An 18654-nucleotide genomic window follows, 5' to 3' on the forward strand; every position below is an offset into this window, starting at 1 on the left:
CAGAGTGTATCAAAAAAACACCCTAATATATGTTGTCCACAAGAAATCCATTTTAAATATAAAGACACAGATAGATTAAAGGGGTTGAGAAAGATGTACCATGTTAACATAATCAAAAGAAAGCTGGAGTAGTTGTATCAATTACAGACAAAGCAGACCTCAGAGCAAAGAAACTGTCAGGAATAAAGACTGACATTAGTGTATTAAAAAGAGGTCAATTCTCCAGGAAGACCTAACAGTCCTTCATGCGTCTGCACCCAACAACAGAGTACCAAAAAACTTATTGAACTGTAATAAGTAGATGAATCCACTATTGCAGTTAGAGACTTCAACACCCCTCTCTCAGTACTTGACAGATCCAACAAGGCAGAAAACCAGTAAGGATACAGTTGAAAGAAACAGTACCATATACCAACTGGACCTGGCTGACATTTGTAGAATACTTCACCCAACATTCTCCTTAAAAGATATCAATAATAAAATGAAAAGACAAGCCACATACTAGTGGGAAATATTTGCAAATCATGTGCCTGATAAAGGACTTGTGTCCAGAATATATAAAGAACTCTTACAACTCAATAAGAAGAGAAACAACCCAACTGCAAAATTAGCAAAAGACTTAAATAGGCATCTGTCCAAAGAAGATGTATGAATAGCTAACAAGCACACTAATCATTAGGAAAATGCAAATTTAAACCACAACGAAATACCTTTATATATCCACTAGAATGGCTATAATTAAAAGGACAAACAATACTAGATGTTGGCAAGTATGTGGAGAAACTGGAACCCTCAAACACTGCTGGTGGGAATGTAAAATGGTGCAGCCACTTTGGAAAATAATTGGCGGTTTCTTAAACTTACCATGAAACTCAGAATTCCTCTCCAAGAGAAATGAAAAGATATGCCTACACAAAGACTTGTACATGAATGTTCATGGAAGCATTATTCACAATAGCCAAAAACTAGAAATCTAAACGTCCATCAACTGATGAATCAATAATCAGATATTGTATGATTTAATTTATATGAAGTGCTCAGAAAAGACAAATTTATAGAGAAAGAAATCAGATTAGTGATTGCCTGATGGTGGGGGTAGGAGCAGAGACTGACAACAAACTTTTGGTGATGAGAGAAATATTGTAAAACGATGGTGGTGATGGTTGCCTCACCATAAAAATGTACCAAAAATCATTTACCTACAATGGGTGAGTTTTGTAGTATGTAAATTATATCTTAATAAATTCATTTTAAAGGTGGGAAAGGGCATTCTTGGGATGCCACTCCAGACCACTGAATCAGAATTTCTAGACAAAAAGCTTAAGATTATGCATTTTTACAAGTTCACTGGGTAAGTCTCCTGTAGAGGGAACTGGTAACCTTACCAGGATTCAATTGTGTACTAAATCAGGATGCAATTAACTTAAGTCATAAATTAATTTTCAGATGAGAAAAGCAGGAATTTGTTTAAACCAGGGGTTCCCAAACTCGTGTGAAGAGAAAACGCTTCTGAGAGTTATTAAGAAGTGAATTGAGTACAAAGACACCCACTACACAGAAAAGGTGCTTTAACTGCTAAAGTCAAGCAGATTCCTCCCCTACCCCTCCCCTTTCTTCGCAGGAATCTGTATCTTTAATATGAATTGCCAACATGGAGGTCTAGCAAGTTGGGAGATGCCAAATTTCTTACATTTATTTCATCACAGAACCTGTTTTCCCTTCAAGGATTAAAACTCGTATACCATGGAAGGCCACCTGAGGCTGTGAGAAACCACAAACTAGACCTTATTTTAATAATATACTATAGTTTGAGAGGATGCACAATGTGCAGATCTTATCCAGTGGAAACTTTTAGAATGTGAGCGAGAGAATGACATTTCCTTTTGCTTACAGACAGGCACTGACGGAAAGATAATATCCTGGGAATAGTGACCATCCAGTGCTTTTCAAACTTTCCTTTGGCTGAGGATCTATTTTACAAGTTAAATGTTAACTCAGAAGAATATAACAGCTTAAAAAAACAGAGGCAGAAATACAACGGCTTAAGGAAAAGGGTAGAGCGGGGAGCCCGAAGTTTCAGTTTCTCCTGCTCCTTAGAGCCTCTCCCGCCCCAATTTCTGAGTCTGAAATCCATGAAGCTTGCTTTTCATATAAATGTGAAGGCTTAAGTACTTGATCTTCGTACAAGAAATTAGAGGTCCATGGAAAGGCAAGAGTCGGGGCGTTAAGGAAGCCTTGTTAAAGGGATAGGACCTATCAGTCCTGAAGGCTGTGGTGGGCTGAACTGGAGGGGGCTCTCTGAAAACCAAAAAACTAGTGAGGGTGACTTAGGGGCTGAGAACAGGAGAGAAAATGTTGGCTTTCGAAAAGCCAATCGGCTAGGAAGGAGCCAGAGGATATCTATGTCGACGGGTCCAAAAGAACTAGAAACATTACTTGCGAAACAGTTCTGTGCTGCTATTTTTAAGTTGCAAATATTCCTATTTCTAAAACATCACCACTGAAAACCTAATTGTGCACAGACTGGCCAACCTGTGAGAAAAGACTTATTTGAGATAAATACAAGTCGCAGGAAAAGCCTTCAGGGGTGTGGCCTGTGAAAGCAAAGGTCACCTCTTAACCGTCCCTGGTTAAGAGTCTGTGAAAAACGTGAGACAAACGCTTTCCCAACCCTCATTTTCATCAGTTTGTACAGGACATTGTTATTTTGAGGCTGTTACTTGTGATGCAACACCTTCCGTATGTATAGCCTTCTCACCATTTCCCCTGAACAAATATCCCAGGAACTAGTTCATGTAAAGCACAGATTTATTTTATTCCAAATTCTCTGTAATATAAAAGTTCTGTGTACCGTTATATAGAAGAGACTCTGGAATAGGGTCCCCAAGTGTACCGTTTGATTCACACAGGAGAGGGCTAGACAAAACTTACACAGCAAAAAGCACTCACCTGTCCACAACGATGCCATGAGGGATGAGGACATAGTCCAAATCTCCGTAATAGTGCTGTGGGTACGTGAACAAATTCAAGTCGTAGCCTGGCCAGTCGTCCATAATCTGTAAATCAAATTATCTTGGTTACAATATTTTTCATTGGAAATTTATTTTAAGAAACATAAATAAACAAGAGCATCCTTTGAAAAAAAGAATAATATTGAAAACAGACTAGGTCTGATAATCCATATGGCATTAAATTATATTCCATAGGACTTCCCTGGTGGTCCAGCAGTTAAGACTCCGTGCTCCCAATGCAGGGGACCTGGCTTCGATCCCGGGTCAGGGAACTAGTTCCCGCAAGCTGCAACTAAGACCTGGTACAGCCAAGTAAGTTTTTTAAAAAATTATATTGCGTCAACCTATGAGAAGCCAGGTGGAACAAGGTAATTTGTTTCATGTAACCTGACGAAGGACCTACTGAAGTGAACAGGGAACTCCACTCCTGACGTTTGGCATCACAAGATAAAATACCAACTTAATGCCTTACAGCTAACCTGACAGCATTGTTTGCAAGAGTGCACATATGTAAATATACAATTTACTTATACAATTTATAAGTAAAATTATGTTTGTAATTACAGGCAAACCTTTTATTGCGCTTTGCAGATAGTATGCTTTTTACAAATTGAAGGTTTATGGCAACCTTGTGTTGTCAGATGATGCTCTCAGCATTTTTTAGGAATAAATTTTTTTTTTTTTTTTTTTTTTGCGGTACACGGGCCTCTCACTGCTGTGGCCTCTCCCGTTGCGGAGCACAGTCTCCGGACACGCAGGCTCAGCGGCCATGGCTCACGGGCCCAGCCGCTCCGCGGCACGTGGGATCTTCCTGGACCGGGGCACGAACCCGTGTTCCCTGCATCGGCAGGCGGACTCTCAACCACTGCGCCACCAGGGAAGCCCCCATCTGCGTATTTGAAGAGCATCACATCTGCTCTGCCTTGACCAGCAAATCAGCTGGTGGCAACTGTTGAATCTGCACAGAGTAACTCTGGCTTCTACCCTGAGAACTCCTGGGGTCTGCTGCCACCATCAACACCACAACGGCTGGTCAGAGCCAGAACTGCCAGCTGAACATGAGGAGATTCCAGAAGATGCACTGGCAGACCACGACAAAGACCAGACGAGAAGCCTGACCAGCGCCAGGCCCCAGGGAGATCACCCAAGGGCACAGCGCTTTCCGGCTCCCCTGCTAGACCACACACACTACCCACCCTACCTCTTGCAGCCCTCCCAGAGGCAGCGGCATGAACTAGTGGCCACTCTTCCCACCACGGAAATCCTGCAGTACCCCCTGCCTGGCTGAATCTCAGAGACTCTCTAGCCCATGTTCTAGGGCTCAGCTCTGACACTTAATATGATGTTAGGAAAATTACACCTGAGACTCATTTCCCCCTCCTTTAAATAAGACACAATAAAACCCACGGACAGGGTTGTTTTGAGGATTAAAAAGACAGAGCAGATAACATACTTAGAGTTCCTAGCACATCTCCAGGTATATAATAAATGCTTAATAAATGACGCCCCCAAAAAGAAAAGAATGATAAAATGACAAAACAAACCTACATATAAAAACTGTACTGGTTATCTGTAGCTCAGAGGCAGCATGGAGTAATGATTAAGAGCATGGCTTAGAAGTCTAACACACCCAGGGGTGAATTTACTAGCTGTTAGACCTTGGGCATTTTAACCTCTCTGGGTCACAGTGTTTTAATCTATAAAATGGAGCCGATGCCTACCTCATATGGCTATTTCAAGGATTAAATAAGATAGATAATGGACATAAAACTCTTACATCAGTATCTGGTCTACAGAACGCTGCAGTAAACGTTAACCAGTTAGATGTACTGAAACATCAATAGTTTACTTACAAATTACATGTGTCCATTAATTTAAAGAAGTGCTTTACACCTACCTGCCAAAGTTTTATTACCCTAGTTAAAGCTGTAAATTTCAAAGTAGAAGCAACGTGTTTCTCTAAAACTATCCTATCAGCAAAACCAGCCTATTTCCCAATGAGTCTGAAATAGTGAGTTTTCACTGTAGAGATAAGAGACAATTAGAAATGAGGGAACCACGGGTTTATCCTTAATAGTGCATACAAACTGCATTGTAAATGTGTCCTAGACCTGAAGGAATGGAGGCTGCTAGGAACTGCAGATAATTATGTTATTCATCTGCTTTTTGAAAAATCAAAACAAGAAGTCTTTAAATAGTTTCAGTCTCACAGATAATATGCTCTAAGTTTATTCAGAACAATGCCTTCTCTGTTCAAAGACGCAAAATATGGCCAAGCTGGGGAAGTGACAAACACACTGAGCCGCTTTACACCACATCCAAACCCCGGAACTCCTTCGGACTCTCTTTTCCCCATTGGAAGATATACTGAAGACCTTCTTTCTAAGTCATCAGAAATAAATTTTTTTGCTTAGAATATGTCTTGCCTTATTTTTCAAGTTGTATCCCCTAGGGAGAAAAATAGTTTGGAAACACATACAAAAAGCTAATCTTGGGGGACTTCCCTGGTGGCGCAGCGGTTAAGAATCCGCCTGCCAAGGCAGGGAACATGGGTTCGAGCCCTGGTCCGGGGAGATCTTACGTGCCGCGGGGCAACTAACCCCCGTGCGCCACAACTACTGAGCCTACACTCTAGAGCTCGCCAGCCACAACCACTGAGCCCACGCGCCACAACTACTGAAGCTTGCACGCCTAGATCCCGTGCTCCGCAACAAGGGAACCCACTGCAATGAGAAGCCCGCACACCCCAACAAAGAGTAGCCCCCGCTCGCCACAACTAGAGAAAGCCCACGTGCAGCAACGAAGACCCAAAGCAACCAAAAAAATTTTTTTAATTTTTTAAAATGTATTTGCATCAACATCTTTAAAAAAAAAAAAAAAGCTAACCTTGGCTCCTCTCTGCTGCTAAGCCCCAAAGCCTGGGCCCTACTCTCTCCTTCAGGCAGTGACCACGGCGGCCGCCAATTTCAGGTTCACATCCACCCGTCCACTGCTAGAGAGGAAGGGAGTCTCGTCCCACAGTTCTGCTTCTGGGAATCCCAGACAAGAACGTCAACTGGCCCAGCTGGGGTTACTGGTCCAGCCCCAGAGCCAGGGAAGGGGGTGCACTGTGAGGGATGCCTCAGAGCCACACGTTGAGAAACTGAGTCGAAGCTGTGTCCTCAAAGAAGGGTCCCAGGTTCTGCTACCAGGGGAATGAAGGGGGGCTCCACAGACCAAATAACATCCTGTATCCTGCATGCCTTCCTCTTCTGTGGGGGGTTCTGTACCCGGAAGGGGAAACTCATCACATCTAGTAAAGTCGTTTCCATGGGGGGAGGGGGAGGGAGATGCCATAACAGAAGCACAATCATTTCAGATTTTCTCTTCTCCTTACTCCTACCAAACTCACATGTGTAGGGCACTAACTATGCTTCTTTGATAATGGTTCTGTAAAAGTAAACCATATCTAATAACTTGATCCCCAAAGACCAGAGAGGTAGAGAAATCTTTTCTCTCCCTGAGAAGCAACAAAGATATACCAACTGAGGTGTGTGTGTGCGGGTGGTAGGGGGGACACTGGTAGCCAGTCTATCCTGAGCAAAGTTTCCGAACTCAGGGTCTACATCTCCGATTTGGTAATTAGCACTTGCTCCCATTTACTGTTAATAATCTACTGATGTCCTACCTCCCCGAGTAAACTGAAAGCCATTTGTAGGCGAGAGCCATCTTCAGTCTCTTCATTTTCCCTTCTCTTGCACGAACTGTATTTCTCATTTTAGGCTCAAGTCATCTGGCTCTATGTCCCTTGCCATCTTTAACACCAAGTTTCTACCAACTCAGACTTGACTTCTCCACCTCATTTCTGGACACTCCAATACACACCTTGATGATCCTTCTAGCTACTCCATCTTGTAGTAACTTCACCTACCTTAGCTCAAACGACTTCGCCTCTAGTCCACCTTAGCCACATCCCGTCCGTCCCAGCAGCCTCCCCTTTGACATTCTTCTCCAGAAGCACAGCTTCCCATGTAGGACAGTGTTGGAAAGCTGGCTTCAACTTCTGCCATCTGCTAATCATGTGACCTTGGTGATTGCTTATCATTGCCTCAGTTTCCTCCTCTGTAAAATGGGAATTATAATATCCCTACCTCAAAGATTTGTGAGGATTAAATGAATCATACAGGAAAACCACATAGTAAGTGCTCAATAAATACTTGCCATTACTACCTGCACCCTTACCCACCGGTACTAAAATTTCCCTTTGATTTTTTCCAACCCATCCTTGAGCGCTCTCTGCTTTCCCAGTATACCTACCCTCCTAAGCTTTCCTCTTCCTCTCGACCCTTCCATCAGCACCTTGAATTCATTCTGAATTTGCCTTGCCTGCCCATATCCAACTTGATATTAATGTAATTATCCCAAGTTCTACTGGAGAGAATGACATAAATGCAGGGATGATCTCCATTATACCTTGATTATTTCCAACCTTGGTGGACCCTCTCACTACCTTCCTGCATCTTTCACCAAATTACCTTGCTTTTGAGAAAGCTTCTTTTAGCAGTGATAGATCGGGCTACTTACTGTTCCATCATTTGCTTTTTAGACTTTAACAATCTACCATTCCTATTAGTCATATCGACTGACCTCATTCATTTTTAAGACTATCTATTATTAGATACTAGTACTATATTTTAACCATTCTACTGATGGAATAGTTGTTTAAAAGATTCTCACTTCTGATGGCTTCGTCTTTTCCATCTTGATGCCACTTGCTCTTCCTGAGGCATCTGTCCCTCCTGCTGACCTCTTATCCTCACCTCCACAAAACTCTGTTCCCTAGGCACCTACCACCCCGTCTGCTCTCTCCTACTTTGCTACTCCTTCTTGGTCTCCTTTTCTGGCTTCTCCCAGACACTCGGCCTGTTACATTTGGGGCTTTCTACCCTTAACAATAGTTTCACATTTCTTCTCCATGTTCACTGGGCAGCCCTATCCACTACCAAGCATCAGATATTTTTCTATTTGCTGACAATTTCCGAATCTAACCAATCACCCTCCTGAATTCCAAACGGGAGTTTCAAATTGCCCCCTGTGCATCCTGACCCATAGGCTTTACAGGCACTAGAGACTCAACTTGTCCAGAATTTTCATCCCCCTCCAACTCACCCGAAATCTAGGCCTGACCATCCTCTCCATGGCAACTGGAGTGACCTTTTTTTTTTTTTAAAGCATAAACTGGATGTCACGATTCCTTCTCAGAATGTAATGATTTCTTTGCCCTTGGCAGGCGCTGTCTTGAAGACCCTTCTTCAGAGTCTCCACGTGGCTACCTCCTGCTTAGCCTTCAGGTCTTGGCTCAGATGTCACGGAGGGGCTGCTCTGCCTGAGCTAAAGCAGCATCCCCAGGCCTCCGCCAACCACTCTCCGTCCCATTGCTCTTGTCTTTTCACTGCACATATCACTCTCTGAAAGTATCTTCTTCGTGTATTTGCTTTCTTACTGCTTGCCTGTGTTCCCCTCTAGAATGTAAGCTCCACCAACACAGGGCTTTTTGTTTCCCCAGAGCCTAGAACACGGTCTGGAACACAGCAGGACAGTCAACATGAGTGGAATGAATAAATAAATGAACTCCTCCTTTAAGAAGGAAAGGCCCGGCTTTGAAATTAATACTGGGCAACACGGTTCAACCTGAACAGATCGGTTAGGCTGTGAGATGTTTCCTAGCAGAACGTTACTACTCCTGTAGTCCCTTCCCGGTCACACACAGATTATCTGTGCATTACAGGCTGATCCCTGAACAAAGACTCTTAATGTAGCAAGTTAGCCCACACCGCACCCGCAGATCACTTTAAACCTGACACGTTAAAACTACCACCTTTCATAGAGACCATTCTAAACCAAGCCGAAGCCAGCGGCCATAGGCCAAGACCAGATTTGATTCCAGGACACCGAGCGATGGGTACCCACCGAGCGATGGGTACCCACCGGGCGCTGGCTGACTTCGAGGGATCCCCAGGGATAAAGAGGCTCTGGCCTGGGACCCCATCCTCCCCTACCTTCTCATTCGGACGCACTACTAGCTACTCTGTACACACCCTCTCTAGTTGGCTCAGCGGGCCCAGCGCGCTGCTTCCCTTCTGACGAACCAGAGGCTCGCTCGACGGCGCTAGCGTGTCCTGAGCTCGCGCAGAGGCCCCACAGAAAGAGCCCTCGCCCGGGTTTCCAAGCTCAAGCTCCGTCCACTAGAGATCCTTTACTTCCTGGCTGCCCCGGAGCGCCCTCAGTACCCTTTCTGAAAACAGCACGTGAAGCCCGCGCTGAAGGAGTCAGGAGGGAGCGCGAGAGGAAGGAAGCCCACAAGAGCGGCCCGCGGGGGTCCTCGCAGGCCCGCCCGGCGCCCGGGGGTGACTCCCGGTGGCCGGCGAGAGTGGGGAGCCGGCGCCACCCGGCCTTCACGCGGGAGTAGCGGATTCCTGGCGCGGGGGGGCGGGGGGGACACTGAGGGCACGGGGTGAAGGGATGTTAAGCGGGGGGTCAGGCTGGGGGAGGGGGAGGATGGAAGCGATCCCGTCGGGAGGGAAGAACAAAGCCGTGGCCCGCTCTCTCCCGAATGCATTTCGGGCGTTTAATCCTAAAGGGGGGGGTGCCAACAAGGGAGGGGCGGGGAGCGCGCGACTCGGCCCCGAAACCGGAGTTGCATTTACCACGACGCCTCGCCCGTAGTCTGGCGCCTCCTCACGGCTCCCGGCCATGTTTCTCCGGGGAAAGCGGGAAGGAAAGAAGCGCGCGGGAAGAAGCCGGGATGGTGACGGGCCGGGAAGGGGTGGGGGGAGGGGGGGAGGGCGTGGGAGGGGGCCTGCCCCGCCCCGGGCCGCCGGGCGACCAAGCCGCGGCGCGCCGACGACCCCACGCCTGGCGCGGCTCCAGCGCCTCGGCCCGCGCCCCCAACCCGGGCGGCTGCTCGGGCGCTGGGCGCTGGGCGGGGAGGCGGGGCCCGGGGCGGGGGCGCGGGGCGCAGCTGCGGAGCGGCGTCCTCTCCACCTCAGCGCCGTCCCCCGGGTGCCCGCGCGTGTTCCCCTGCGGCCACCGCCCGTCTACGAGCCCCCAGCCCGAGCCCCGCGGGGACCTGCGAGACCCAGGCTGCCCGCGGCTCGGTTTTTACAGGAACAGAAAGCGTGCCCAGGTCCCCCGCCTCCCTGGGTCTGTCGTCCCAGCTTTCGGGCTGACAAGGTCCTTGAAGCCTTCCTGCTGACTTTCAGGCGCTGTTTATCCCAAGTAAATCCGCGAAAGAGCCTGCAGTAGAGGATGTTCTCGAAGTACGGCTGTGGGCGAAGCTATGATGTGTTTTTTAAATCCTCGAACTGCCCAGCCAGGAGGAGCTTGAAAGAGCCGTGCGGTGGCTTATCCCTGAACCATGCCCGCGGTTACAGGATGTAGACTGGGAAATAGGGCCTTTCCTTTACCCCTTTCAGGGCGAAAAAAAGAGAGAAGTTTTGACACATCATCTACTTTACCACTTTTGTAAGAACGTATGGTCAGATTTTAACTGTTTCAGGTTGCAGCTTAATGCCATCGCTCTTCCCAGATTCAGAAGCCTTCTTTCATGAATCTTTTGTTAATTCAACCCCTGATCCCAGCCTTCCCCGGAATGAGGGTCCCGGTTCTTTGTCTGTTCCTCAAGGGCCCTGCCCTCCCTTTATATGCATTCATTGCCCTGGTCTTTTCCCTCCCGCCTCATCCTTTGCAGCCCCGCTCAGGTTTGAAGCCCCGAGCTGAACTCGGGCCCCTCCGAAAGACTATCTTGTTCATCTTCGGGTCCGGCACAAGGGAGGGAGAGGAATGCTGATTTTGCTTGGTTTGAGGGGAAAATAGTTATCAGTCAGTAATGTCACTGTGGGTTGGAAAAATGTTAGTCATTCCGACATGGCCGCGCTCAGCCCTGTTTGTCCTCTCCTATGTGCCAGCACGTGGAAGGAAGGCAGCCTCGTGGATTGCTGAAATTAGGTGCTGTGCTTGTGGGCTGGCTCTCATAAACTGGGTGACAGTGTTTCCTGCACAGGTAAACATTTTCTCTCGATAAGTGTCAGACGTCCGTGTTTCGGGCCATTTTTATAGTCTGACCTCTTTTCTCAAAGGTGAGGGACCATCTTCTATTTTCATTGTCAAAGACCAGGCCCAGGAAGCATCTTCACAACCAAAGTCATTTAAACTTCCAGAAACTGAAAAGTGGTGATCCAACTTTAGAGTTCAGAAGACTCTTTTGGGGAGGCAGCCACCCGCCTACTCGGTAGGTTATGGTGGAGAAGCTCTGTGTTCAGACTCAGACATCTGCACCAAGACACTCAGGTGAATGTGATGCAATGGTTCACCAACCATGCCTTAAGGAATCCCACTGTCTCACTGCTGCAAAATCAAATTTACCCATAGGATGCTCAGTGTTGGTACATGGGCCTTAGGGACAAGAAACTTCAAAATAGGTTACAGATGTAGCTGCTCTACTGAAATCAAAAAGCTACTACTGGGCTTCCCTGGTGTCGCAGTGGTTGAGAGTCCGCCTGCCGATGCAGGGGACACGGATTCGTGCCCCGGTCCGGAAGGATGCCACATGCCGCGGAGCGGCTGGGCCCGTGAGCCATGGCTGCTGAGCCTGCGTGTCCAGAGCCTGTGCTCCACAACGGGAGAGGCCACAACAGTGGGAGGCCCGCGTACCACACACACAAAAAAAAGCTACTACTGTGTGCCCAGCCCAGGCACTGTGGAAGATGTAAAGGATATGGTAGATAAATCTTTCCTTAGAAAGGCCATTAATTAAATGTAAAATCCAATAGGTTCACAAGAAAAAAAAAAAAGTCACTTACTTGAATGACAACAGGAATCTTAAGAATGCACACTCAAGAACATCCCGTAGGGACCCATAGGACATCCTATGAAGGATACAGAATGATGCACAAATCATTTTTTTAAATTCATTTTATTTATTATCTTTTTATATTTTGATAACATTTTGTGTTATCTACTTATACTTCTATACTTTGGACAGCATTAATGTAATACAATATACATTTGATATCACAAATAGCATTTGCAAGAACCGATGATACCCAAGAATAACAAATCATTTGTCCAGACTTTACTCTTAATCTTGCATATGAGGACTCAGAGGCAAAAATTCTTTTTAAATCTCAAATTTCTGTTATGTGTCTAGTGCAATGGCTTCAGACCAGGATTCTGATTTTTCTAGCAATAATCCATATGACGTGAGCCACTGAGGCTAAGCCAATTACATCCATCAATATGCCGCAATTTTCTCATCCGTGAGAGGGGCAATACATTTCTGCTCTACTGCATATGAAGATGAGATTAACATGAGCTAACATGCAAGAGAATCCTTTGAAGAGTGCTATAAAACTGTTATTAATTAATTAATAACTGTGTTATTAATTGGAGATGCTGTGACAATGTGTGACCAAATGTTTATAAAGTTATTTGATGGGAAAATGACAGGGTAATTGCATTTTTAAGATGAGTGTAGGGTGACCAACCACGGACAGTTATAATCTAGGGACAAGATGGGACTGGTATGATAATGGATACAGTAGAAAGAGAAAATTATTAAAATAATGGAATTTTCCATAAAAAAGGATATTTTAGCTCAGATTGTCCATTTTCTGATACTCCCTTGAAGAAGCTGTAAGGATAAAGACGTAGATCTTTACAAAGTTAATAACCAGTAAATATACTTGCATTTTTTTGTCCTTCTCTTAATCCCCTTTTAGTTGGAGGTTCCTGCATTTTCAATTCTGAAACTGTCTAGTACCATTACCATGGTGTAAACACAAATATTTATGTTTACCTGAATTCTCCACCAGGCTAAAGACTTTGTCCTAAAAGTATATACTAACCTTTTGCCAGTTTGGTTAGTTCTTGAGCTTTTGCCAATGTTAATCTGTTGTTGAAGGAGTGATTCAGTCTATGTGCTGAGTTGTTCAGAGCCAGTCACTCAGTGACACCAGATTCGAAATCCGGAAGGGCATTTAGTTTTTTGAGCCCTGAAACATGAAAATAAACAAAAAAATGCTCAGCCTGGGAATTGTGTTGAAATCCATAAACATGTGAAACTTAGTGACTCAGATTGTTAGTCACAGAGTAACTGATTAGAGTCTGGATGAAATCCATTGTGAACAAAGGCCAGTAATAATGATGATGATATTTTGCTTTTTCTTAGTGCAGAACAAAACCCTTTACAAATGTTACAAGTACAAAAAAAAACAAAAAAAGTGGAAAGATACTTTCTTCCAGATATTCAGGCTAAGTAAGAATCTTGCTACCTTTCAGGTATTTTTTTTTCCCCTCAACATAAATATAGAAAAAAATATAGTTGCAAATAATTGTAACACACAACAATTTAAGCAAAAGCCTAATTAGTATTCAATTAGCATAGCAAGCCCTCTTTCCTGGCTTCTTGTTTGAAGCAGACTGGATCCAATGCGTGGTCTTAGAGTAAAAAAAAATAATGTCTCCATAACGGTTCCTACAAAGAAACCCAGGAGCTACATTCAGAATTACGTTTTGCATTATTACACTTTCACTGGTAATTAACCTTCCACTGAAGAACGCGGAGGATAAATTTGCCTGTTCTTTTGCAGTAATATCAGGCATGAGTAGTATCATCAACAGTAAGTGCTGGGCTGCTTCAGAGATATCCTCCCACTATCTCCCCATCTGACCGGAACAGGAATTGGATAGCTTCAGAGTAGAGGAATAATGTGTCCATGTGTTCCTCCAGATCTCAGAGTCCTGGCAGGCGACCTCAACTCTCTTGGCCACCATAAAGCAGTCATTGAAAGGACACAGCTGCAGGAACTAGAGGCTAAGGACTAAATAAATCCATAGTGCTGGAGGCACAAGTCATGTACGTGACCCTAACACAATGCCTTGTGGCTACGAATGAACGGATTAGCCTCTAATGGTGCAGTGGCAACTTATGCAAAATTAACTGGTGCCTCAGCCAGTGCCAAGTTTCTAATGGAAAGATGTCCACTTCACACACACGCACACGCACACGCACATGCACATACACACACAAAACCAGGAGACCTTAGTTGATGAAAACTTTTGCTGGTGTGGGGAGACTAAGGACCAAGTGGAATATGGGAACTGAATGTTCTCTTGGCTAAACATGGATTCTCTTCAGATCAGAGTTGATATACAAAAGCCACCAGCAATATCCCAGGAACTGATCCAGTTCTTGCCAGGTTCTGGGTGGTAGTTTAGGGTCAAGGTGGGGGGGGAGCTTGAGAAAGAGGCTGGGGAGAAGTAGTTTGAGGTCTGATGTTGTCTCACATGGGAAAAGAGACTGAGAAAGAAAAATAGATTTGGACACGGACATACCACCTAGAGAAACACTTACCAAAGTGTGTTTCGATTCATTTTTTTTAAATAAATTTATTTATTTATTTTTGGCTGGCCTTTCAGAGGTTGAGAAAGGCCTTAGCCATGTCCATTTAAGTTCTTTTTGCTTGTTTTTTTTTTTTTTTTTTTTTTTGCTGTACGCGGGCCTCTCACCGTCGTGGCCTCTCCCGTCGCGGAGCACAGGCTCCAGACACGCAGGCTCAGTGGCCATGGCTCACGGGCCCAGCCGCTCCGCGGTACGTGGGATCCTCCCAGACCGGGGCACGAACCCGCGTCCCCTGCATTGGCAGGCGGACTCCCAACCACTGCACCACCAGGGAAGCCCCAAGATAGTATTATTAACTGTAGTCACTGTGCTGTATATTAGATGGCCAGAACTTATTTGTCTTATAACTGAAAGTTGGTACATTTTGATCATTTCCTAATTTCCACCTCCACACCTTCAGTCCTTAGAAACTACCACTCTATTCTCTGCTTCTGTGAGTTTACTTTTTTAGATTTTATATGTAAGTGCGAGTATACAGTATTTTTCTTGTCTGTCATTTCATTTAGCATACTGTCCTCCGGATGCATCCACGTTGTCAGAAAAAGGAGGATTTCCTTCTCTTTTATGGCTGAATAATATTCTACTATATGTATATAGTGGAATATTATACATATATATGAAATGATATAATTTATATATAAAGCAGGATATATTGTATATTATAATGGAATACATAACATAAATATAATCGATAACATATAATATTACATTATATTCCATTAGATATATGTAAAGGTATTTCACATTTTGATGAAGATTGCATTGAGTCTATAGATTGCCTTGGGTAGAATGGACATTTTAACAATATTAATTCTTCCAATCCATGAACAAGGGATATCTTTCCATTTATTTGTGTCTTCTTCAATTTCTTTCATCAATGTCTTATAGTTTTCAGTGTACATATTTCGTTCACCTCTTTGGTTAAATTTATTCCTAAGTATTTTATTCTTTTTGATGTTATTGTAAATGGGATTGTTTTCTTCATTTCTTTTTCACATAGTCCATTGCTGGTGCAGAGAAACACAACCGATTTTTGTATGTTGATTTTGTATCCTGCAATTTTACTGAATCTGTTTATTAGCTCTTAACAGTTTCTTGGTGGAATCTTTAGGGTTTCCTATATTTAAGATCATGTCATCTGCAAAGAGAGACAGTTTTACTTCTTTCTTTCTGAGTTAGGTGCCTGCTGTTTCTTTTTCTTGCCTACTCTGGTTAAGATGTCCAGTACTATCTTGAATAGAAGTGGTGAGAGTGGGAACGTTTTTCTTGTTCTTGATCTTGGAGGAAAAGCTTTCCGTTTTTCACCACTGAGTATGATGTTAGCTGTTGGCTTATCATATATGGTCTTTATTATGTTGAAGTACATTCGTTCTATACCTAATTTGTTGAGAGTTTTTATCAGGAAAGGATGTTGAATTTTGTCGAACGCTTTTTCTCCAACTATTGAGATGATCATATTATTTTTATCCTTTACCTTGCTAATGTGGTATATCATATTTATTGATTTGTGTATGTTGAACCATCCTTGCAACTCAGGCATAGAATTCACTTGATCATGGTGTATGATACTTTTCGTGTGCTGTTGAATTTTATTTGCTAGTATTTTGTTGAAGATTTTTGCATCTATGTTCATCAGGGATATTGGTTTGTAATTTTCTTTTCTTGTACTGTCCTTATCTAGCTTTGGTGTGAGAGTAACGCTAGTCTCATAACCAGAGTTTGGAAGTGTTTCCATCTCTTTAATTTTTTAGAAGAGTCTGAAAAGGATTAGCATTGATTCTTCAGTAAAAGTTTGGTAGAATTCACTAGTGAAACCATCTGGTCGTGGGCTTTTCTTTGTTCGGAGATTTTTGATTACTGCTTCAATCTCTTTACTCATTACTGGGCTCTTCAGATTTTCTATTTCTTTATGATCCAGTCTTGAGAGGTGTATGTTTCTAGGGACTTATCCATTTCTTCTGTGTTATCTAATTTGTTGGCATATAATTATTCATAATAGTCTCCTATGATTCTTTATATTTCTGTGGTATCAGTTATGCTTCTTCTTCCATTTATAATTTTATTTATAATTTTGTTAAATTATTTTATTATAAAATTATTATTTTATTTATATTATGTATTTATTCTTTTTTTCTTGGTTAGTCTCACCAAAGGTTTGCCAATTTTGTTTACCTTTTCAAAAAGCCAACTCTTAGTTTTATAGATCTGCTCTAAAGTTTTTCTGGTCTCTGTTTTATTTATTTATGCTCTTCCTTGCTATTTCCTTTCTTGTGCTAACTGACGGCTTGGTTTGTTCTTTTTCTAGCTCCTATAGGTGTAAATTTGAGATCTTTCTTTTTTCTTAATGTAGGTATTTATCACTGAAAAATTCCCTCTTAGAACTGCTTTTGCTGCATCTCATAAGCTTTGGTATGTGTTTCCATTTTCATTTCCATTTCATTTGTCTCAAGGTCTGTTTGATTTCTTCTTTGATCCATTGGTTGTTCAGGGGTGTGGGTCCGCAGTGGTGTGGGTCCGCAGTGGTGTTTCATGGTGTTGGTTGGCCTATTACCAGGGGCTCAGGTGGGCATGGATCCTATTTGGTCTCTGGGTAGATGGCTCCAGGACCTTGGTCAGTAGGGCTGGTGCTGGGACAAGTGTCCACTTCAGGGTCTGCAACTGGGTCTGCAGATATCCGGCCTGTTGTCACCAGGTTCCTGGGAGAGATCCGGCTGGGTCACTGGTCAGATCCCTGCACATGCAGGACTGCCCTAGACCATGGCTGAGAGGGACTGAGCTGAGACGAGAGGCTGCTTTATGATCCACAGCTGGAATTGAGGTCTGCAGGACTACTTCCAGGGGCATGGGGAGGCATGTCTCCTGCTGGGTTCTTGGGTGAGCTGAACTGCCTCTGGACCATGGCTAAGTAGGGCTGGAGCGAGGTCACAGGGCTGCTTCAGGATATGTAAACAAAGCAAGGTCAGCAGGCCCACCATCAGGAATGTGAAGGACCACGTCTCCCATCATGTCCCTGGGTTGTCAAGACTCCTCTCAGACCACGGTTGAGAAGGGCTAGAGCCAAGCTGTAGGGCCACTTCAGGCTCCACCATCAGACCAAGGTTGGTGGGCCTTCCTCCAGGGTCACTGACGGGCATGGGTCCCTGGGTAAGCAGGACTACTTCTGGATTGTGGCCCAGAGGGACTGGAGCTGGGTCACAGGCCACTTCAGGGTCCACAACTGGGACTGAGGTTGGCAGGCCAGTTATCCTCCTGAGTCCCTTGGGGAATGGTGCTGTTGGCAGGCCCAAGGCCAAATGGCGCTGTAGCAAGTCCACAGGGAGAACAGGCTGTTTCTGGGCCTGTCATTGGGACCGCGGTCAGTGCGCCTGCTGCCTGGGTGTGGGCGTGCCTTCTAAAAACGGCCCTCGACGATCTTGGGCTCCATCAGGCTTTCACAACCTCTTACCTGGATCCAAAGCTCCCACAAAGGCACTTTTGTCTGAGGATGACCAAAGTACTGTTGCCGTGGGGGACACAAGCAGGGGAGCTCTCATTCTGCCATCTTACTGGCCTATAACTTTTTAAAAAGAAAATTAAAATGTGTTTTTTCATTTGAAAATTAGTATGTGCAAATTGTTTTAAACTGGAAAATATAGAAAAATAAGAGTACAATATAAAGGCATTTTAAACATGTTTGGTATCTTCTAATTTTGCAATTCTGGGAAGTTTATCTTACATGGTTGTGACTAACTGCTTACTCTATAATGCCCTGCTTCTCTGCTTCACACACTAACTAAAATAAACATATAACTCAAGTGTTTTTCCATGGTATAGTAAGCTCTTTATAAATATCACTTGAAATGGCAATGCCATCATTTATTTAACCATTCCTCAATATATTTTTATTACTTCCAAATTTTGATTTTATAAAAACATATAAATAACTATGTTTGTAATAAAATATTTATATGTATTTTAACTATTTCTGGAGGATAAGTTCTCTAGAAATTGAATTCCTAAGTTATAGGATGTAAATATTTTAAGGCTCTTGATATATGGTTCTAAATTTAGCTTGCAATATTAATGTCTTTCTTCAATGGAAAATTATAGTAAATCTCATGGGATTTTTAACTGAACATGAATAAAATTTTATTGCAAAAACACTTTGAGGTTTGAGGGAAGAGTATTAGCTAACATATGTTAAAAGCTTAGTAATTGGAACTA

At 43.9% G+C, this 18654-nt stretch overlaps 1 protein-coding gene across 4 annotated transcripts in view; it reads right to left on the reverse strand.

Annotated features, from left to right (window-relative positions):
* Positions 1-13018, reverse strand: part of PRTFDC1 (phosphoribosyl transferase domain containing 1) — a 92812-nt gene extending 79794 nt beyond the window's left edge. Inside the window, exons 1-3 of one of the 4 annotated variants that reach the window (XM_082649160.1) lie at positions 12896-13011; positions 11852-11917; positions 2950-3056 (exon numbers count right to left, since the gene is read on the reverse strand). In XM_082649160.1, coding sequence (XP_082505286.1) covers positions 2950-3053 — 104 coding nt within the window. In that variant the 5' untranslated portion in view covers positions 3054-3056; positions 11852-11917; positions 12896-13011. Of the gene's footprint in view, positions 1-2949; positions 3057-9697; positions 9801-10220; positions 10317-11851; positions 11918-12895 lie in introns of those variants that run through there. The other 3 variants (XM_082649162.1, XM_082649161.1, XM_082649159.1) reach the window with 3 other exon arrangements.
* Positions 13019-18654: the final 5636 nt, after the last annotated feature.

The sequence above is a fragment of the Grampus griseus genome, assembly GCF_964374135.1.
Source record: "Grampus griseus genome assembly, chromosome: 2".
NCBI lineage: Eukaryota > Metazoa > Chordata > Mammalia > Artiodactyla > Delphinidae > Grampus > Grampus griseus.